The sequence below is a fragment of the Schistocerca serialis genome, chromosome 7 (genome assembly GCF_023864345.2).
Source record: "Schistocerca serialis cubense isolate TAMUIC-IGC-003099 chromosome 7, iqSchSeri2.2, whole genome shotgun sequence".
NCBI lineage: Eukaryota > Metazoa > Arthropoda > Insecta > Orthoptera > Acrididae > Schistocerca > Schistocerca serialis.
The window spans coordinates 447,249,792-447,270,640 of NC_064644.1; the positions used below are offsets into that span (position 1 = coordinate 447,249,792).

The window sequence follows — 20,849 nt, forward strand, 5'->3', positions numbered from 1 at the left end:
CCTTAATGAACACTTGAGAAACATAAAAAGAAGCTTAATGACAAGTGATTTTATATTATCACATAATTCAAAAGAAGTCTTAAAAGAAACTTGGTACTTTCCATATCTTAACAGCACACACGACTTTAACATGAGGCATATCAGTATATGAAATGCTAGAGTTTTCCTATGATTTGCAATGAAGATGTAATGATTAATTTAAAAAGATAATTTCAGCTGACACTACAATTGTAATAAGTTTTCAGAAAATCGTTGTCGTGTTTATTGTGTATTTGTTTCAAACGAACATAGAGGATATGCATGTTGAGGTGTAGCACTATTAAATGTCATTTTAAGTATACTGTAACACAGTCGCCTTAATAAGTTGTTATGATGCTACAGAATTGTTTAAATACGTGTCTTCATCACTTTCTTATTAAAAATAGGTGAAATAAGGAGTTGATAACAGGATTCAACGGTTATAAAATGATGCGTAGCTGAATTTTATTCATCTGCATATGCGAAACATTTATTAAATTATTTCTTAAAAGTAACATTATTAAATAACATCAATGGCATTTTAACTAACAGTCACCTTGGGTAACTTAATACACGTGGGCTGTTTGAGCAATGTTTTGCACAACGCCTAAAGGTAGCGTCGATGTACGATGATAACGAAAACAGACCCCATACAAAAGTGGTTTCACGGAAGTCACATTTATGTCAATGCTCTCGTACAGTCTTACAATAAGAGGAAAGGTGTCCCTCAGCTTTATATGAAACTGTTAAACTAGAACCGATTTCTTACTAAGAACTACAGTCGGAGGAATTTGTATGGTTTCCGACTATTTTAAATAAGTTAATTTTGGTACGTAATTGTCAAGGATCGTCAGTATATAGCTGAATGCCACAGTCGCTGCGACGAGGTTTCAGTTTTATCAGTATTATCCCAAGAGAGAAACTGTGTCTGCTCTCTCACTGTTTTTCCTACTATTGCGTTAGCCGTGTGTAAACATCACCAGCGGATAACAAGGCGAGAGGCAGGGCAGCGTTATACGGCGAGGCAACATCGAAAGTACCCTATTGGTGCCAGTATACGAACACACTGTGCCACAAAAAAATGTCATTTGCTCTCGGGCTCAAAAAGCAAGTGACACTTTCTCGTATGCAAATATTTTTGCTTCGATGTAAGTGAACGCCGATTGTTTAATTAGCACCGTCCATGCAGTCTCACGTTGAACAATACGGCATTGTGTCGGCAGGAGAAGCGATAGGATTGCACCGTTATCTGCAAGCGAAGAAGACGATTCATCTGGCGACCAGTCGCTGTTATACCTGCGAACAATAAAAACATTATATCAACATTTGCACGAAATGTCACACGATTGATGTCAACGGTTCTGATAACGGAAACCCCTGTCAGGTGTAAGTAAGGAAAAATTTCATATTACTTTGGAAATAGAATTCGAAGAGCACTAAATGAGTATACCAACACATATTTTTCTCGGCCAAATTCGGTAGAAAAAATGCGGAATTTGTTGAAGGACCTCGTGGAATATTCCCGCTTCAAACCCTACAGTTTCATGACGTTCAGATAGACGGTGGGGCTATACGTCGCCTTCAAAATGGTGTCTGTAATGGACGGGCGTCCCAAGGAGAGAGCTGTCACTGAGTTTCTTATCGAGGAAATCTCTACGGAGAACTGGCAGTCAGAAAAAGCACGGTGAGCCGTTGGACGAGGCGTCTGTCATAATCGGAACGAAGTCGTGCAAACCTGTCCGATCTCCTCGTGCCGCCCGACTCAGCACCTCTGTGACTTCTGCAGTGCTGGAACGTGTGGACACTCTCATTGGAGGTGATCGACCTATCGCAGTCACACACATCTCAGATAACTTGACGTCTCTGTTGGACACTCGCCCACTAACTGGAGTACCCAACGGTGTGTGGCCGCTGCATTCTTCGCCGCCTAACAGAAGGTCATCTGTACGGAACTACTTGCGCGTCACGAGGCTCCGTGAAATGATTTTGCGTATTATCGTCACGGGCGATGTAATATAGGTTCCTAACTTCGAAAAGGAAACAAAACGGCTATCCATGGAGTGGCGCCACACTGCTTCTCCTCCAGAGAAAAAGTTCAAAGCCGCACCCTCACCTAGTAACGCCATGGCGGTGGTCCTCTAGGTCTCTGAAGGGGCTGTACTGTTTGATGACCTCCCTAATAGTACAATGATCAACTCTGAAATGTGTTGTTATACCATCAGCAAATTGAAGGAACGACATCAGCACGCTCCTCGCCACAAAAATGGAAACGAGCTCCTCCTTCACCAGACACCATAAGGCCCCACAGAAGTCTGCGTATCCGAAAGGTGCTCACAAAACTTCATTGGACTGTTCTGCCTCATCCACCCTACAGACCGGATGTCGCACCTTCCATCTGTTTGGCCCAATGAAAGACGCGATTCGCGGGAAGCGGTACATGGTTGTGAGTAGGTTATTGATACACCAAGGCATTGGTTCCGAAGTTTCCAATAGAGTGGTATGACGAGGGCATACTGGTCCTTCCAATAAGGCGGCGTAAGGCCGTCGCACTAAACGCAGGATATTGTGAAAATTAGGGTTGTGTAGCTAAAAGAATGAGGAATAATATGGTGAATTGGAACCATGAATAAAACCAATCTGCTTTCAGGATAAATGTGCTGCATAATTTATTGAATGCTCTTTGTGTAATAGGTAGACACAGAGTAGTAGGTTCTGTTCTGAACATTAAACAATGTAGCGTCACTCTGTTGTGTTATAGTACGTTTTCAAGCATATGTGTTTCGTGTACCTCATATACTACAGTTTGGGTAATATTCCTGCCTTAATCTGATATGGCGTTTACTTATTGAATGCAGACACAGGGTATCCCTAAAATTACCGACATTCTCTGGGGACATGTTCTTTTCACCAAACAAGAAAACAATTTCTACTAAACGTGGGCTCTAAAACGCATACCTTTACAGCTATGAGCTCTTGCTCAGGAGAAGAGATGTGTTTCACACTAGCGAAGATGAGCAAGTGCTCATAGCTCTTAAGGCATGCATTTTCGACCCCATGTTTACTAGACATTTTTCCATGGTTTTGCCCATACTTCATAGTACTTCCAGAATATGGAAAGTGAAGTCCTTTGAGCAGAAGAGATTTGATCATTTATTCATATATATAATCATCATATAAAATACTGCTTATAAGCTTTTATGTAGTAGAAGTGTACACATATTATTGATCCCTCGTAAATTTTGGTCACTGATTACAACAAATATGCGTATGTTCCCATTAATAACACTAATAATAATTAGTAATAGTACCAAATTTGTAAAGATGGCAGTGTCCATGCTCCGTTGTGTATACACGGTGTTTGACCACTATAGGACAAACGAAAGGGCGTGTAGAGGACAATAAAAAATGCTAATAATCCTAACAAACGTTAAGTTGGAAAAAGATATTGTTTCCCGATAAGTCAAAGATGTCCTGAACTGCAGACATGCACTTGATGAGCACATTAAAAGTTTTCTTCATGGCCACAGTTCGTGTGAGAGCAGGCTTCAGCATGTCTGCTCTTCGATACACGTTCACGTGTAAAAGTCCCATGTATCCACAATGTGTGCCCGGAGTTCACTGATGCTGCCAGCAGGGCTATAACACACCATATCTTTTAAGTATTCGCACACACACAAATCGAAGGTGTTCACGTCGGGGAACCTGGAACGCCCCGGTGTTTGCGATGTACGATCGATTCCCTTGCCAAGATTAGTGTTACAAGTTACGAAAAGTCACGTGAAAGTGAGCTGAGACACCGATAAACATCATGCATGTACCACATACGCCTCCATTCACCGTAAGAAACATCATCTTTTGGCTTAGAATTTGTTGTAGGAAACGGAGGCACACACGACCAGTAAGTCGGTCTAGCCGGAAATGAGGCCGTATTCAGGAAACCATTGGATTCCGACCTGTGTTTCTTTGGATTATATGGTTGTTCACAGTTCTCATTAATTCGATATGACGCTACGGCGGTGGTTTGTGCCGCATTTCATCCGTTATTTAACAAAGCACCTCCTTGTTAGGTCTCCCGAGACTTACTGAATTACGGTCCACACTTCTTCTAAGTAGAAAAATGTGAAGTGAATATAATAAACCGACGCAAACCACTAGCAAGCGCAAGCATGCTGTCATTTACTTAGTTGTAACATTACAGTGCTATATTTTTGTGTCTAACTATTGAATTCGACGGATTCAATCAGATAAAGGTAGATTACCCAAATTTGATATGACTTACCGTAACTGTAAATTTCTCTCAGTATGTAGCGTCATGTCCTGACTGAATTTCTGATTTGAATTTAGACTGTGGCAGAAATTAGATCGGTTCTCACTGTCGAAATAGTATGCCAATACGCACTGCAGAGGTACCGATGCCCCACGTCAAAACCTTACCTATATTCGTAATTAGATGACAGGCAACAGTCTCCTACTAATGCTTTGGATGTGAGTTTTGTCATTAGTACTGGCAAATAATTAACTCATATTCTATGATTGTCCATTATTGTACTGTAGAAGTTATTAGGCGAAGTCGGCAGATGAGTAATAATTAAAGAAGTTTCGGATACACGCATGTATGTATAGATCATACGTCACTTAAAACATCGATGTCTACAGATGTTCCAAGGAATGTCAAGACTGACAGAAAAATGTTATTGTTTTAGAATAGCAGCGGGAAACAAAATGCAAGATATATGATTAGTGAATATGGAATACTCAGCTCTGGGGACGAATATGTGGCGCCTGAGTCGATTAATTTCAAATCCAATATACAGCACGTTGTAGAGTAGTACTTAATATCAAGGTTTTGAGAAACGGGAAAGACACACCGTGGATCAATAAACATAGTACAAAGTTGCTGCGAACGCACTGAGGGTATTAAACATTCAAGAAAAGAATGTACTGGTGATTAGTGGAGGAAAAAAGGATGGTATCCGGTAGCGGTTACAATTGTTATTTTTATTTAACCATTCTATTATTGTTGATAATGTATTTAAATGTTGATAAATTACCGTGAATCCCAATGTGTAGGCTTTAGTTCCCAATCGTCTAAAGAATTTCTCCTGTCACCTTTGGGAATGATTCGTTAGTGTGACAAATGCCAGGTTGTATTGTGGCTCGTTATTTACATTGAAGTACGGGCCCTCTGTAATAGGCTAGGCAGGACAGTTCGAAGATGGGTCGAAAAAAAGGCATACAACCTCCATTAGGAACAAGCTCAGTAAAGATTTTTGGCGTTCGATGCGACGGAAGTGTCTTGATTTTTTTTTCTTTTTGTGAGAAACACAAAACCCCCCATCGATACCTACTGAGGCGTAATGTAGGAATGATCATGGAAATATACATATATTCTTTGAATTCTTTCAATTTTTCCCAAATAAATCAAATAGGGATGAAACGTCTAGGCAGAAATTTTCTCACTTTATCTAATATCTTACTCTGTAAAGCTAATTTCATATGAAGTGAAAGACGTTGGTTCTACATATGAAGAGAATCAGCGAAATTGCCGTTCTGAAAATAACCCGCAGGTTATGTCGAAGTCACTTCTCCATACATTCATGCATTGTTGTCCATAGCAGCATTACTGAAAGGTTCTGTGTAGTCCGGAACGTAGGACAGAAGATTTAACACAACGAGAGCTATATAGGCGTATCGTGGTTAGTGAGTGGGTAGCTCTCTCATGAGAGTGTAAATCGTGAAAGGCTGGGCTCTGCGATTGAGTATGGCAGGAAACATAGCCATAATCTGCCAGCGAGATTCAAAATTAATCACACGCCACAGCACAGTGTAATAATAGTTCCATGGGAACTATAATTTCTGTTCACGAAGATCTACACAAAGGATGACCCAAGACCAGTAATATCTCCACAACAAAGAAGCTAAGAAAGAACCCTCCTATACATGGAGCAGATATTTTTCTAGGTAAGCGGCCCACGACTTTCCTGCAGAAAATATCACAAAGGTACAGCGAGATATAAATTAGTTAACGTAGAAACTGATGCACACCACAGTGCGGTTAATATATGGCAGAAAACACTGCAAAAATGAAATGGTCACAAGTACCGAATGTTCACATTTATAGATAAGCTCTGCAAAATTACTGTTAAGCTGTTGTCAGTTACGCAGTGGCCTAGCCACAGAGGATACACCGAGTCCCGTCAAAACACCGAAATTAAGCGCTGTCGCGCTTGGCCAGCACTTGGATGGGTAACCATCCGGGCTGCCATGCGCTGTTGCCATTTTTCGGGGTGCACTCAGCCTCGTGATGTCAACTGAGGAACTACTCGACGGAATAGTAGCAGCTCCGGCCAAGAAAGGAAAAAAAAAAAAATAAAGACTGGGAGAGCGGTGTGCTGACCACTCTAATCTGTACCATATGTTAAGTGAGGTTAACTGCAATTTGTCTTCATGTTTTGTACAGGGTGTTATTTCTTGATACAGTAAGAAATTTATCGCTAATCTACTTCTTACAAAAATTTAACTGTGGTTTGATAGTTTGGTCCATGGTGTACCATAACCTGAGGTATAGGCCTACTCTAGCTAGACTAAGTACTCTGTAAGAAAATGAAAAGACACACGACGAATTATTTATCTGAATGGGGCGGATATAGGTAGATATGACGCATCTGTACAGACAAAGAAATGATCTCAGTTACAGTAAAATTGTACGAGCTATTGAGGAGAAACAGCTTCACAAAATGATGAAGTAAATGTGGTGTTGGTCAAACTTTGGCTAGTAATATAAGAGTCCGCCTTGATGCAAAACACCTTGTTACTCGTTTAGTTCTTTATTCTCCCAAACTAGTTTAGGCGACATATATCACCATCATCAGTGAGGGTTTTTTTGTTTTTTGATCTTATTTATTGCATGGTACAGCATGTCTTAAGCAATTATAGTAGCTGTTCGCGACATATTTTCCGTGCTCTCTTTCTCTCTCTCTCTCTCTCTCTCTCTTTTTTTTTTTTTTTTTTTTTGTTTTTTTTTTTTTTTTTTTTTTACTTAGCGAACATCATGTCATGTTCGTTGAATAGTACGCACTTCGGTTCTGATCCAGAATATTACGCCACCTTCCAACTTTGGCCCTTATGCAAGAGGTTATTCGGCTTGGAATTGACAGATAGAGGGATATGTGTTCAAATTCTGTCCAACTGGCGCGTTACGTCACCAAACTCTCGAGTTGGTTGGAGGCCCCTACCCACAATTTTCCAAACGTTCTCAACAGAGAGATCTGTCGACCTTGCTACCAAGTTAGGGTTTGGCAAGCATGAATATAAGCAGCAGAAACTCTGATTTTATGCAGGCGGACATTATTTTGCTGAAGTGTCATACCGGGATTGTAATCCATGAAGGGCAACAATACGGGGCGTCGAATATCGTCGTCTTGTCACTGTGCTGTAATGGTGCCCTGGATGACAACCAAAGTGGTCTTCCTACGATAAGACATGGCGCCCCAGACAGTCACTGCTGTCTGTCGGGCCGAGTAGCAGGTAACAGTCACCTTGGTATCGGCCATCTCCAAGCACGTCTTCGGCCTGTCATCTCATTCACTTGATCGGAATTGTCTTCAGTGACAAATACCGTTTCGAACTGAGCCCCGATGACCAGTCAGGAGACGCTATGGGCAACAGTAGGATACAAACGTCACTAACGGCCACCACATGGCCGGAAAGTCAGTAGTGATGGTGTAGGGTACCATTTCTCTTAGTAGCAGGACCCCTTTGGTTGTCATCGGCGGCACCCTTACAAACAGCGGTTCATCGTCAATGTCCTGTATTGTTGCCCATTATGGCAAGCCCTTCAGGGTTTACATTTCATCAAGATAATGCCCACCTGCAAACAGCGAGAATTTCTACTGCTTGTTTTCTTGCTTCTCAAACCGTACGAAGGCGAGCAAGGTTGACGGATTTTGCCCCATTTTGAGAACGTTTGGCATATTAAGGATATGGCAATCCAACCAGCTTGCGATTGGAGAAGGATCAAACCGTGTGGGGGCGGGCATTTACTGCTATGTAAACCCTAGATGGCTAGCCGTACAGGGCAGCAAATCGAATATCGTCGATGTACTGCTCACCTGTAGGGGTACTGCGGATGACTTCCGAAGGAGTCCTCCTATGAAATGAGGTGGCAACCCAGATCATTGCTCCTGGTTGTCGGGCCGTGTGTTGGGACGACAGTCAGTTTGGCATCCCACCGTGGTCCGGGACGCTCCAGACACGACTTCGCTGGGCGTCAGGGCTCAGTTCTTGGCAAACGCATCAATGAAAATTATTCCACTCCAGTAAATGTGATTCCATACCGAATGTGCCCGACTACACAACAAATCTGCCTTGTTGGCTTACTGAAGTCAATGGTAGTCGGCGCAATGCGCTCGAAGAATTCAGTCACCTTTTAGTGAGCCGCCTGTTAATAGTCCTTAAAGTCACTGAAGCACCATTTGCTCGTCGGATCGATCATAATGATGAATTCGTGACTGAATGTGTGTCTAACGACTGACAGATCTTCGGTAGGTTTTTTCATGCTGTGTTTGGCTATGGTGAATCTGTTTCTGCCAGTATCAGCAAATCGTGTTAATGGTCCTTTTTCCGATTATTGCAGCCGGCTTTTTGGAGGCCAATCACTTATCCTTACGCAAAACTATCTGTGTATATTATTCACGCGCCTGACTGAAAGCCGTACTCACTGTCTAACTGAGTACACGGAATGAAATTCTCTGACTGTATGCCGTGGTATCGACAAATCTCCTGTTTACTGTCCTTGCCAGCTGCACGGTGAAGTTAGACTGCAGCGTCGCACATTCATCCATAGGAAGCCAAAGTTAACAATTTTTCAGTTCAATTTCCGTCGATAGCTGTGCGATAAGCGGAATATTGGGTGACAGGAGGATCTGCAGTAAAGGGATTGTGAAGTAAGTGACGCCATATGCCTTGGAGACGGCACAAAAGATTGGTTGGTGGAAAGATGGGGAAAGAAGTCGGCCATTCCATTTTCAAAAGAACCATCCCGTTATTTGCCTTAAGCGGTTTAGGGATATCACGGAAAACCTACATCTTTATTGTCTTACAGTAATTTGCTCCGGCATGTTTCTAATCACTCGCCAGTGTCATATCCCTGCTACTCCTCAGTTTGTAAATACCAAAACACAGCCGGCCGGAGTGGCCGAGCGGTTCTAGGCACTACAGTCTGGAACCGCGCGACCGCTACGGTCGCAGGTTCGATTCCTGCCTCGGGCATGGATGTGTGTGATGTCCTTAGATTAGTTAGGTTGAAGTAGTTCTAAGTTCTAGGGGACTGATGACCTGGGAAGTTAAGTCCCATATTGCTCAGAGCCATTTGAACCAAAACACAACAACTGCTTCGCGGGTATAACACAAGCCGGTTCTACGTCTGCCGCAGAAAACACGTATTATAGGAATGCTTCTACCCATTTTACTCTTTTTATTATGGCGTTTCTGCAAAACACCTTGTCAGCTAACGTTAATGCCAGTTTTATTGCATTTGCCGTTGGTTTACCATAACGGGCGCCTTGATATACTGCAAGTGACTCCCTGCCACATGTCAATTCACTTTTTACATTTTTTATGAAAGAGAGTGCTTCATGGTATCAAAATCGGGATCTGTCTTGTCAATATGAGCTTGTAGGTGCACACCACTAATTAACAGTCCATAGTACTGGTACAACAAAGCGTCCTCGTTTTCACGTTTTCTTAATGCAGAGTGATTCTAAAATGGAATAGCACTTTTGGTAGATTGTTATTACTTACTTTCGTAGAATTCGTAGACGTTCCTTTCCGAAAGCTTCTTAAAAATCTTTGACACATTCTGCCATAAATTTCAAGGGGTGTAATTATTTTTTGTGCTATGTTTTACGTCCCCATTTTTCCAGTCTCACATTCACCTACTTGTGGTTAATGCGGTTTACTATTGACAACAACCTATAATGGATCAACATTTTCGATTCGCGAATGAACAATGAAACAACGTAGGTTCTCGACCGAGGGCTAATCATGTGTGTCATGATTTTTAGCTTTTTTCACTGTTTTACAGTTAATACACGATTGACAAACCTTTTTGGGAATATTTATAAAAACGTTTTCTCTTTTTCACAAAGTTCTATTCCGAAAAAGTGAATTTTAATTAACAGTGCATCCTCTGAGGATGCATCTGTAACGATGCGAAATTGGTAGTCTTCCCAATAAGGGAAGCGAACTAAAACGGTGGGGCCTGTTTTCGTTTACTGTGAATTCCATCAACTAGTAGGACTCCATTTTACGAAAGAACGGTCTGAAGAGCCTTAAATATTAACAGTCATCAAATACGGTGAAGGAATCATACCACTTTATTCTGTTAGAGAAAATGTGACCAATGTTTTTTCTGTGACACAAAAACTGATTTGCGTGTTCGTGTCCTTTCATAGGACAGCCTGTTGATTACGACGTATATCATCGAGTTCAACTGGATGAGAAACTGCTCGAGGAAAGATTTGGATTGCAAAAGAAACGAACCTAGCTGTCCACGAAGACATTTCGTGAAGGGAAAACTTGAAACCATTTTTGTATACTTACCATCTTCACTGTAGTTGGCATCCTTTTACTTCGTGCTGTTTTCACACCAAGAGACACTACTCTCTTTAGAGACGGAACCTACATGTAGAAGATTGTTAGCTATAGTACGCCGAAATTTTATCCAGAAAACATATTGTATCACCAGGCTAAGAATTTTCTGTACGTCTTCTTTCCACTTCTAAGGTTTCAACGTTCCTCTGTTTTTCGAAGGCTCCCAGGAGCCCGTATCTGTACACTGGCAAAGCATTGTAATAGTACAGCTCGACATTCATCTGTCAGCCGTCGAAGGCAACGAAACGTAACAAACATGTTATACAAGCAGTCCGCTACACGTATGAACCACGCATTGTTTACTACACCGCGCGACCGTACGGTCGAAGGTTCGAGTCCTGCCTCGGGCATGGATGTGTGTGATGTCCTTTGGTTAGTTATGTTTAAGTAGTTCTAAGTTCTAGGGGACTGATGACCTGAGATGTTAAGTCCCATAGTGCTCAGAGCCATTTGAACCCTTTGGAACCATTGTTTACTACCAAAGGAGTTAGAAGACTGTCATCTCGGTTGCCAACCCATCCTATGTTGCCGTGTCATCTCATACTCAATTGCGTCCCGCCCCCTGCCTCCTTCCCCCCACCCCTCCAAGCGCGGCGGCGCACACATGCACACACTAGGAACAAGACTCTCCTCTTCCCCCTCGCCCTCTCCTTCCCCCTATCACTGTCTGTCTGTCTGCCTCTCTCTCTCTCTCACACACACACACACACACTCTCGCTGAAACACATACACACGCATACACACACACAGGCACGCACACACACACACACACACACACACACACACACTCATAAACAACACATATGGGAAACAAATACTAAATGAAATATGAAACGTGTTTTTCTGAATAATATCTTCTCGTTGGTAAATATCTGCTATTATATGTTTCGACACTGTAATAACGAGATGTTCTGGCATATACATAAACGTTATTCCTCTACATCATTTAGAAGTACAACAGTAGAGTGACGGGAACGATAAATGTTATTGCGCCAAATACTCTACGCCACAAATGCTACAGATATACAAATGTATGTGTGTAACTGGAGCCAGACAGTGTGGCCGAGAAGTTCTAGGCGCTTTAGTCTGGAACCGCGTGACTGCTACGGTCGCAGGTTCGAGTCCTGCCTCGCGCATGGATGTGTGTGATCTCATTAGGTTAGTTAGGTTTCAGTAGTTCTAAGTTCTGGGGGACTGATGACCTCAGATGTTAAGTCCCGTAGTGCTCAGAGCCATTCGAACCATCTGTGTAACTGGAACGTCTCTTTACGACTTTCGTCTAAGACAGCAACATATTAAATAAAATCAAGGAATGTTTACATTTCTGTACCTAAAACTACTGACACTTAATCACAGTAGCACTTTGTGGAGATACAACGGTACATTATGTTGTAATTGATAGTTTCAACAGTATAAATGCGAAATTTTGAAATATATGACATGTAAATAAAAACACATCGACCAAGATGTAATCGTAGCATGCTGCAGTAAAAGGTTCTTTCAGTTACCACTGTGTAGGATAAGGGCCATAAATTTTGCATAACGTACTAATTTGTACATTTTTACAAATAACAATTCAATCCAGCCGCGCTTTCAAGTGGGCAAGAAACATGAAGAATTAAAGTAAACACGCAAACGTAAGTTGCTTCAGTATCATACAGAAATATTCTATGTAGTTATGGTCAGATAGAAAACTACTTCCTTTCGAGACCGATGGTCTTTTTAGTCTGGTCTCTTCAACACCCCACAAACCAACCAACCAACTTCCTTTCTGCCCAATTAGACTATGTTACCCACTAACCATTACACAAAAAGGACAAAACGCAGAGGCTGTAGAGACAACAGACACGGAGATAAGAATATGAAAGACTCTCCGTATGTTTGCTCTATTTAATGATTAGGTGTTGGGCTTTACATTTAAGAATATCAGTATTCGTAACATTATTATGAGAAAAAGGAGTTACAAACAGGAAAATCTGAAACAAAATCTTTCTTGACTGCGTGTGTGGTTGTGAGTTTGTTTCCCAAACTGCACGTTAGTGTGCAGTTCTGCGTCATCTGTCACGTAGAGTACTAAAGTTAGTACTGTAGTTCTACTATCCTTGGATTGGATTGGATTGGTTGGGGGAAGAGACCAAACAACGAGGTCATCGGTCTCATCGGATTAGAGAAGGAAGTCGGCCGTACCCTTTCAAAGGAACCATCCAGGCATTTGCCTGGAGCGATTTAGGGAAATCACGGAAAACCTAAATCAGGATGGCCGGACGCGGGATTGAACCGTAGTCCTGCCGAATGCGAGTCCAGTGTGCTAACCACTGCGCCACCTCGCTCTGTCTACCATCCTCGTAGTCTGCAATGTAACTACCAGTGTATCTTCGGCTCTGTGATCCACCCACGATTCCCGTTTTAATATAAATATTCGTGACAAATATCTCTCCCCAATACAGAAATACCTATCATGCCCAGAGAACTATAGCGGAGAGCAAGCAAATAATGAATGACCAAATACACAAACTTCTACACGAAAGAAACCTCTGACTATAGATTTACAATAAACACATTCTACAGTGGAAACCACAACACAACGTAGACAAAAGAATGTTGTGGAGAGGCGTGTCTGCCGTTTGTGCTCAGGGTAAACGAAAGGTCTTACTAGAGTAAGCGGACGCATAGTTCCAGAAAGGCCACAGGGAATATTGCGTAAAATAATATCTACTCACAGTGTAAGTAATAAAACATATTCTGAACGTGAGACTAGAAGGAGCAGAGCTCTTTGTTGTTGTTTATAAGTAAAGTGGCCAATAGTTTTCTTTTTTTAGAAAGAGGGAGAGAGAGGGAGAACGTAAACTACATTTATTCATCCACCCTAGGGAGACGCCACCTAAAATTAATAACAATAACAAATTCATCGATAACCAGTATACCACTCCTATTGTAACTACCGTACATCGTGACGCAGCTCATTTTTGGGAGGACGACGGTTTCCAAGCTGACTGACTGCGAAGTTTGAAGTTCTCATGTTATCCCTGGTCTCTCTAAATATCTTAAGGCAAATGTGGCGATGATTGGTTAGGAAACGATAGGGTCGAATTTCCTTTCTCATCCTCCTCCCACATGAGCTCACGTTCCGTTTCTCACGATATCGCCGCCTACAAGGTGTTACACCCCAGTCTTCAGTCTTGTTAAGTAACAGCTAATTCATTCTCCATTTCGTTAAAGTTTCCCACATGCATTTTAAATGTCGATGACTGACGACCAGGTATAACTGATGCCACTGACATTTGTCTCCCTCAGCCTTTGTTAGATGTGGATAAGAAAAGATCAACAAACCATATAAATTTGGAAGCAACAGCTTAACGTTTCAAACCGACTTATGTCGTAAGCGTTGTGACACTCGTACTTACCGGGTGACGTCAGTTTACTAAAGTTAAACTAAACTCCATCCGAACGGGCCTCTGAAGGCCCCCACGGTACCGACCGACCGCCGTGACATCCTCTGCTTATAAGCGCTATTGAATACAAAGGGGCATGTGGTCAGCACACTTCTCCCACAGCCGCCGTCAGCTTCCGTAACCGGAGCTCCTAATTCTCAGTCAAGTAATTCAGATGCCCCCACAAGGGCTGACAGCTCCCCGTTCGTTAACAGCGAATGGCAGACCCGGATGATACCCCATTCCAAGTAATAGCCAACTCCAACAACTCTTAACTTCGATGGTCCGACAAGAACCGTTGTTACCTTGCGACAAGGCTGTTGGCGTACATTATACTGCTATGTTAGTATCTTAAACCGGCATCTAACTATGCAGGGAGAATCTGAACTCCGATGGTCAAATTTCAGAGTTGGTGCACGAACTATTTCTGAGTATTTTGGTATCAGAGATTACTGACCTTCGGTGGCTCGTTACAGAGTATTTGTATTTCGCTTGAACTTTAAGGCCATGTATCTTTCCACCTGTAATGCGCTGAAATTATCTGCTATACAGTCCAAAGATTGACCATAGGAAGTGTGTGTCTAACTTGGAAAGAAACACTTTGCATTTCCTCAAGATACTTTCTGTTGACGGCAATAGTGTCCACTTTACTGTTTGCCCCCCCCCCCCCCCCTCCCCCAACTTGGTTTCAGTACTGTCTCGGCTTAGTTTTCCGGTTGTGTTGACAGTGATACCCAGCAGCATAGATAGATTCACCGATGATGAATTAGCAGACGTGGGCGTCGTGTATTGTTTCACTGAATTCAATGGAAGTGGGGCATTAGGGTGGTACGCTGAGGTGACCCTGATGCGATAGCGACCACGTCAGAGTCTCATCTGATGGTTGTGCTGTGTATTCTGATTATCGGCGGCAATGGTTTCGTCAGGTGTGGCTCATGAAGGTGATATGGTGTAGTTCTTGTTCTCTAAATTCATAAATGATCTGGCCGATGAGGTTACCAGCATTTTGCGTCTCTTTGCTGATGGTGATGTAGCGTACGGGACAGTGTCGTCGTTGGGTGACTGTGGAAGGATTTAGGAATACGAGGATAGATTTTCCTTGTGCGATGAACGGTGGTTCACTCTAAAGCTGGATACATGTACTGGTATCTTGACGCTAATCAGTAGTAAAAACAATCCTGATATGTTCGAAATCATGTTAGTGATGACATTCACGTCGAATAATATCTCGGCGCAACGTTACAAAGTGATGTGTAGAGAGAGAGAGAGAATGAGAGAGAGAGAGAGAGAGAGAGAGAGAGTATAACTCACCTATAAAGGAGACAGCGTACAAACCATTTGCCGGCCGAAGTGGCCGTGCGGTTAAAGGCGCTGCAGTCTGGAACCGCAAGACCGCTACGGTAGCAGGTTCGAATCCTGCCTCGGGCATGGATGTTTGTGATGTCCTTAGGTTAGTTAGGTTTAACTAATTCTAAGTTCTAGGGGACTAATGACCTCAGAAGTTGAGTTCCATAGTTCTCAGAGCCATTTGAACAAACCATTTGCACTGTCCATTCTAGAATTCTGCTCGAATGTTTGTCATCCTCTCTTCGCCGGATTAAAAGTAAATATCGAAGCAACTCAAATGATTGCTACTAGATTTATCACCGCTAGGTTCGATCAGCTCTCGAGTATTACGGACCTGCTCAGTGAACTCAAATGAAAATCCCTGGAGGGGAGAAGACGTACTTTCCGCGAACCACTATTGAGAAAGTTTATGTGAGCATCATTTGTGACACAGTGCGGAACGAGCCTACTGCCAACAACAGATATGGATCTCACATAAGGACTGCGAAGATAATGGAAAAAACGGCTCGTATTGAAGCATACTGACAGTCGTTTTCTCCTCGCTGAATTTGCACGGGAACAGGAAAGCTATTGAACAGTATTTGTACAAGGTACCCTCCGCCAAGCACCGTATAGTCGCTGGTGGAGTATGTATGGAAATGTAGACAAATGTGTATGTAACTGCATATTGCAGATTCGTTCACTTCTGTGAAGGTATTTCAAACAGAATTATAGGTAACTGGGGTAAAAAACTGAATAAACTATAATTTAATCTGTAAGGAGCCACCGGGTACCACTAGTCAGCTTATTAAAATATTTGGCATACATCACCGAACAACCTCCTACGTTTTGACCTCGGAGGTCGGCTTCCCCACGCATAAAAAAAAAAAGTGCTTCAAATGGCTCTGAGCACTATGGGACAACATCTGAGGTCATCAGTCCCCTAGAACTTAGAACTACTTATACCTAACTAACCTAAGGACATCGCACACATCCATGCCCGAGGCAGGATTCGAACCTGCGACCGTGGTGGTCGCGCTTTTCCAGACGGAAGCGCCTAGAACCGCTAGGCCATGCCGGCCGGCGACGTATAACAAACTGAACGAAAACTCTTGGCACTTTAAAATTGGGTGCCTGACGGGTACTAGAAATTGAGACCTTTGCTTTTCGCCAGACAGGTATCTTGGAGGTAGTAGAAGATGTACCGGTAGAAGCAGAGCAGTGAGGGCGGATCGTGAGTCCAGCTCGGATAGCTCAGTTGGAGTCATTACTACTTAGAAGTCCTCCTTTCACCTCGAAATCTAACGAACGACATAAACCCGTTTCGAGCGAAGTGCATTTTCAGGAGACCGATAACCCCAAATAATTACATCAAGAAGCGCAGACTCAAAACAGAAACGTTAATTTGCTAAGGATTGTGCCATTTGTTTATATGATTTTTGAAGCTACATGACAAAAGGAAATATTTGTTATTTACGAAATATAAATCTGTGATGTAAAAGAAGTAATCTGCGAAAGTTAGCACACAGAAGAGATGTATTAGAAGTAGGTGGTACATTTACTGCCAAAAAAGACATTTTAGTTCATCTTAGTATAACAATACGTTTTAGATCAAGACAATATAAATATCGCAGTGGAGGCGGCCTTCATATGTAATATTATGCATTTCATTTCAACTAAACTAATTTTTTTTTATATTCTTGAAATTTTTTCTCCAGGAGGACGACAAAAAGTACATGCCATATTGTTGTAAGAAGAGAGTGTCATTATTTGGGAACCATGAAGACGGCAAGGAACCCAGGAGAAGTAGGCAAGGTTAGGTCTGTGAAATTAGGAGCTAACAGAGAAAGACGGAGGCCCTTTCTTTCTCCCTAAATACATTTTCAGGATACCATTAAACGCAAATAATTACACCAAAAAGTCCGATTAAGAATACATAAGTCACTTTCGTAATATCGTACATGCCTTTTGTTTATATGATTTATCTGAGGTGAAAGACACAGGGAAAATTCTATTATTTGTGAATTATATGAGCCTGATGTAAATTAAGTCTATATTAACCACCATATAGTAAAGATATACTCAAAGAATGAGTCACTTTTTCTGACAAAAAAGGAATTTAATTGTAGCTCAGCAAATAGATTTCTTTTAGATCAAGAAGCGGTACAGGCCTGTAAATTTAATGTACTACTGTTTACTACATAAGAGCTATGTTTATCTGTAGTCGTCACTTTATTGGTGTAAGAACGAAATGTCACTACTCTGGAACCATAAAGAGAAAACACAGAGAGAATGGCAATTAACCAAGGACGTGAAGGCAAGGTTAGGTAAACAAATGGAGGGTCTAAAAGAAGAAGACGAAGGGGGGGGGGGGCCTTTTTATACACACAGGACGATCCAAACGTTAGAGACCGGTTACTTACACCAAAACAAGAAAATGACGTCTAGTAAACGAAGGCTCTAAAACGCATACCTTAAAAGATATAAGCACTTGTTTATCTTCCATGGTATGAAACATCTCTTCTACTGGAAGTTCTTTCCTTTCCATATTTTTGGAAGACGTAGTATGGTACGATACACATGTCCAGTAAACGTGGCCTCTAAAACGCATGTCTAAAGAGCTACGTGCAATTGTTCAGCAGAAGAGATGTGTTTCGCACTAGCAAAGATGAACAAAGTACTCAGCTTTTAAGGCATGCATTTTAGAAATTTTAGAATCCGTGTTTTCGAGACTTTCTTTCATTTTTTCTGAAAGAGGAAAATGTCCCTATGTCCCTAAAGTTCGTCGGTGTTATTTTGGGACACAGAAGAATGGTCGGTAGAGCACTTGACCGCCAAAGAGAAAGGTCCCAGGTTCCAATGTAAACTCATTCTTGAGTATCCGCTCGGTGTTGCATAGTTGGAAACAGATAGTGATAGGGGCTTGAAACTGACCTGCGTTATTATGTTAGTGTGGCCGTTCCCAGTGAAGTCGATGGGCATCCACCTGTCGAACGCCCGCGGCCGGAACAGCTGGCTGAACGTCTGCCGGAACTGCCGGCTCATGGTGCAGTACAGGATGAAGTTGACGGCCGAGTTGAGCAGCGCGAGCGCGTCCATGAGCTCACCCAGCGGCACGTAGCACTCGGAGAAGAAGCGCTGGCCGAGCAGCCCGCTGAGGAGGCCCAGCACGCCCTGGGGCAGCTCGGTGACCAGGAAGAGCAGCAGCACGGCCAGCAGCATGCGCGTCGTGCGGTCCGTCTGGCGCTCCTTCTCCTGCTTGCGCGTCGCCGCCGACGACGACGCCGCCGACGAGCCGGCCAGCGTCAGCTGGCGCCGCCGGCGCTTCGTCTCCACCAGCGCCGCGATGATCCGCAGGCTGAGCACCGTCAGGGCGGCGCACGGCGTCAGCTTGACGACGACGCCGTACACCCAGAAGTTGACGTCGCTGAGTAGGCCGCCGGCCGCCTGGCTCAGCCGGCTCATCCGCACGTAGTACAGTGTCGTCGAGTTGTCCTCGGGGTGCTCCTTCACCTCGAAGGCGAGGTAGTGCGGCGTGCACAGTAGCGGCCCCAGGACGTACGCCGACGCCACGGCCGCCAACGTCGAAGGCATCCCGCACTGGCGCTGCTTCGCCTGGGGCTGCGCCACCGCCCTGTATCTCCAAACGGCCAACATCACCGTCAGCAGGATGGACACCGTGTGGCAGACTTGGGCGAAGTTGGAGTGGAACAGCACGAAGACGGCCCACGTGTACGTGTACGTGAGCGCCTTGGGCCTCTTCAGCAGGTACATGTGCAGCGCGTACGGCACGTACTCCACCATCACCAGCAGGTCGGCCACGGCGAGTCCCGTCAGTATGCTGTTGGTCGGAGACACCATCTCGCGCCTCGTCAGCACGGCAATGTTGAGGGAGTTGGCTACCGACCCGAAGACGCACACCAAGAGGCTGAAGTAACCATGGACTTGCTTGTAGCCCTCGTGGAAATGCTCCAGCCCCGCACCACAGAACTGGGCCACTTCTTCCGCCACCGTAAAATTCGTGGCCTCCGTGGTGGAGTTTACTGTCAGTGACGAAATCATCGCTCACATTGAGCCTAGAATCTTTTCAACGAAAAATTTTATTCCTACAAACACACACCAGAAAACTCATTTCGCTTACGCGCCGAACTAGATTTATCAGAACGTAGTTAGTATAACAGCTCATTAAGGCAACACAGTAACGATACTGCAGCAAAACTACCAAAGCTGTGTATAGAGTTACGGTAGAGAAAGTGCGTTATTGCTGATCCCAGTAAATCGTAACGTAGTTAGTATAGCCACTGTGCATAACTGACAGCATTTTTGTAGGCTGGCAGAAACTACACGAAATTATTCTGCACTTCTTTTGCGACTCGACTGTCACCGAGCAGGAATCCAAGTCCATATCAACAAATGACTTCCTGATACAGTTTAAGCGTAACTGGACTCTTCGACTACAAGATTAGACCTGTTTAAAAGTGGACGAGTGTCGATAATACTAGGAGTGTCTTGCTACCATTCGTCGACCGAATACTCGGATTGTACACTTTTCTTCGACAACTGCTCGTATGAACCATAACAATAAGACAACAGTGAATTTCCTTACTTTAGAGACAGGACTTTATCTGACATGAATTCGCATATACCTCGTACATCACATCTAAATTTAATCAAAGAAAAAATATATTCGCCTGTTTCCTGTCGAAACTATTTCAGAAAAGCCAGGAATCAAAGATGAAACTCCGATTGGTGTATCGTGTTAAATCTGAACCTGTTTCCCCTTTTCTTCGAAATAACTCAATACATCAAATGAAAACGCGATGTTATCACAGAAAAGAATATGCCCTGCGACACCGACGTACTACGGTGGTTAGGCGTCCCAGCGTCACCGTAGCCTCGGTCGCAGCTGGCGGTGGCCGCGTCGGATGTCCAGACACGCCACGTGTGCACCGCGCGGCGCCGCGGACGCTACTGGCGAGGTCGGCGTCGCCAGCGGCCGCGTCGGTGTCGGCGGCGACGGTCACGCGCTGCTAGTGGGCGCGCCGGAGGGGACAGACCTCGCGTCGGCCGCGCATGCGCGGACCAGAACTAACCGCGTGCGGCCACTCCCGCTAGCCGCGCCGGGAGAGAACTTTCGTTTTAGCGGGGCTGCTGCGCGCTGCCTCCTGTTAGCCCGCGTTAGTGGTTTCACCCGGGCGTTTACAAGCCGCGAAACGTAATCAAACAACCTAAAGTACATTTAACTGAATTTCAAACGCTGTGAAGCGGGTTTCAACCTCTACTGTTAGCTTTCTCGGCTTATCCAGAAACTACCTTTAACACTCGGAACCCAGTGGTGGTGGTGTTGGTGGCGGGTCTGAGGGGGGGGGGGAGGGTCGAGGGGGGGGGAGGGTGCTTTATGCCCACATACCCACTTTGTGT

At 43.8% G+C, this 20,849-nt stretch overlaps 1 protein-coding gene across 1 annotated transcript; it reads right to left on the reverse strand.

The window, feature by feature from the left end:
- Positions 1-487: 487 nt before the first annotated feature.
- LOC126412770 (G-protein coupled receptor dmsr-1-like) lies at positions 488-20,432 on the reverse strand. The gene is made up of 2 exons (XM_050082526.1): positions 18,363-20,432; positions 488-1,314 (listed from the first exon to the last, which is right to left on the reverse strand). Exons 1-2 carry the CDS (start codon positions 19,488-19,490, stop codon positions 1,309-1,311), a joined length of 1,134 nt encoding a protein of 377 aa, XP_049938483.1. The 5' UTR covers positions 19,491-20,432; the 3' UTR covers positions 488-1,308.
- Between the last annotated feature and the right edge of the window lie 417 nt (positions 20,433-20,849).

What these genes read in the sequence shown, in the direction of transcription:
- LOC126412770 (XM_050082526.1), bottom strand. Translation starts at nt 19,490, where the DNA reads ATGATTTCGTCACTGACAGTAAACTCCACCACGGAGGCCACGAATTTT.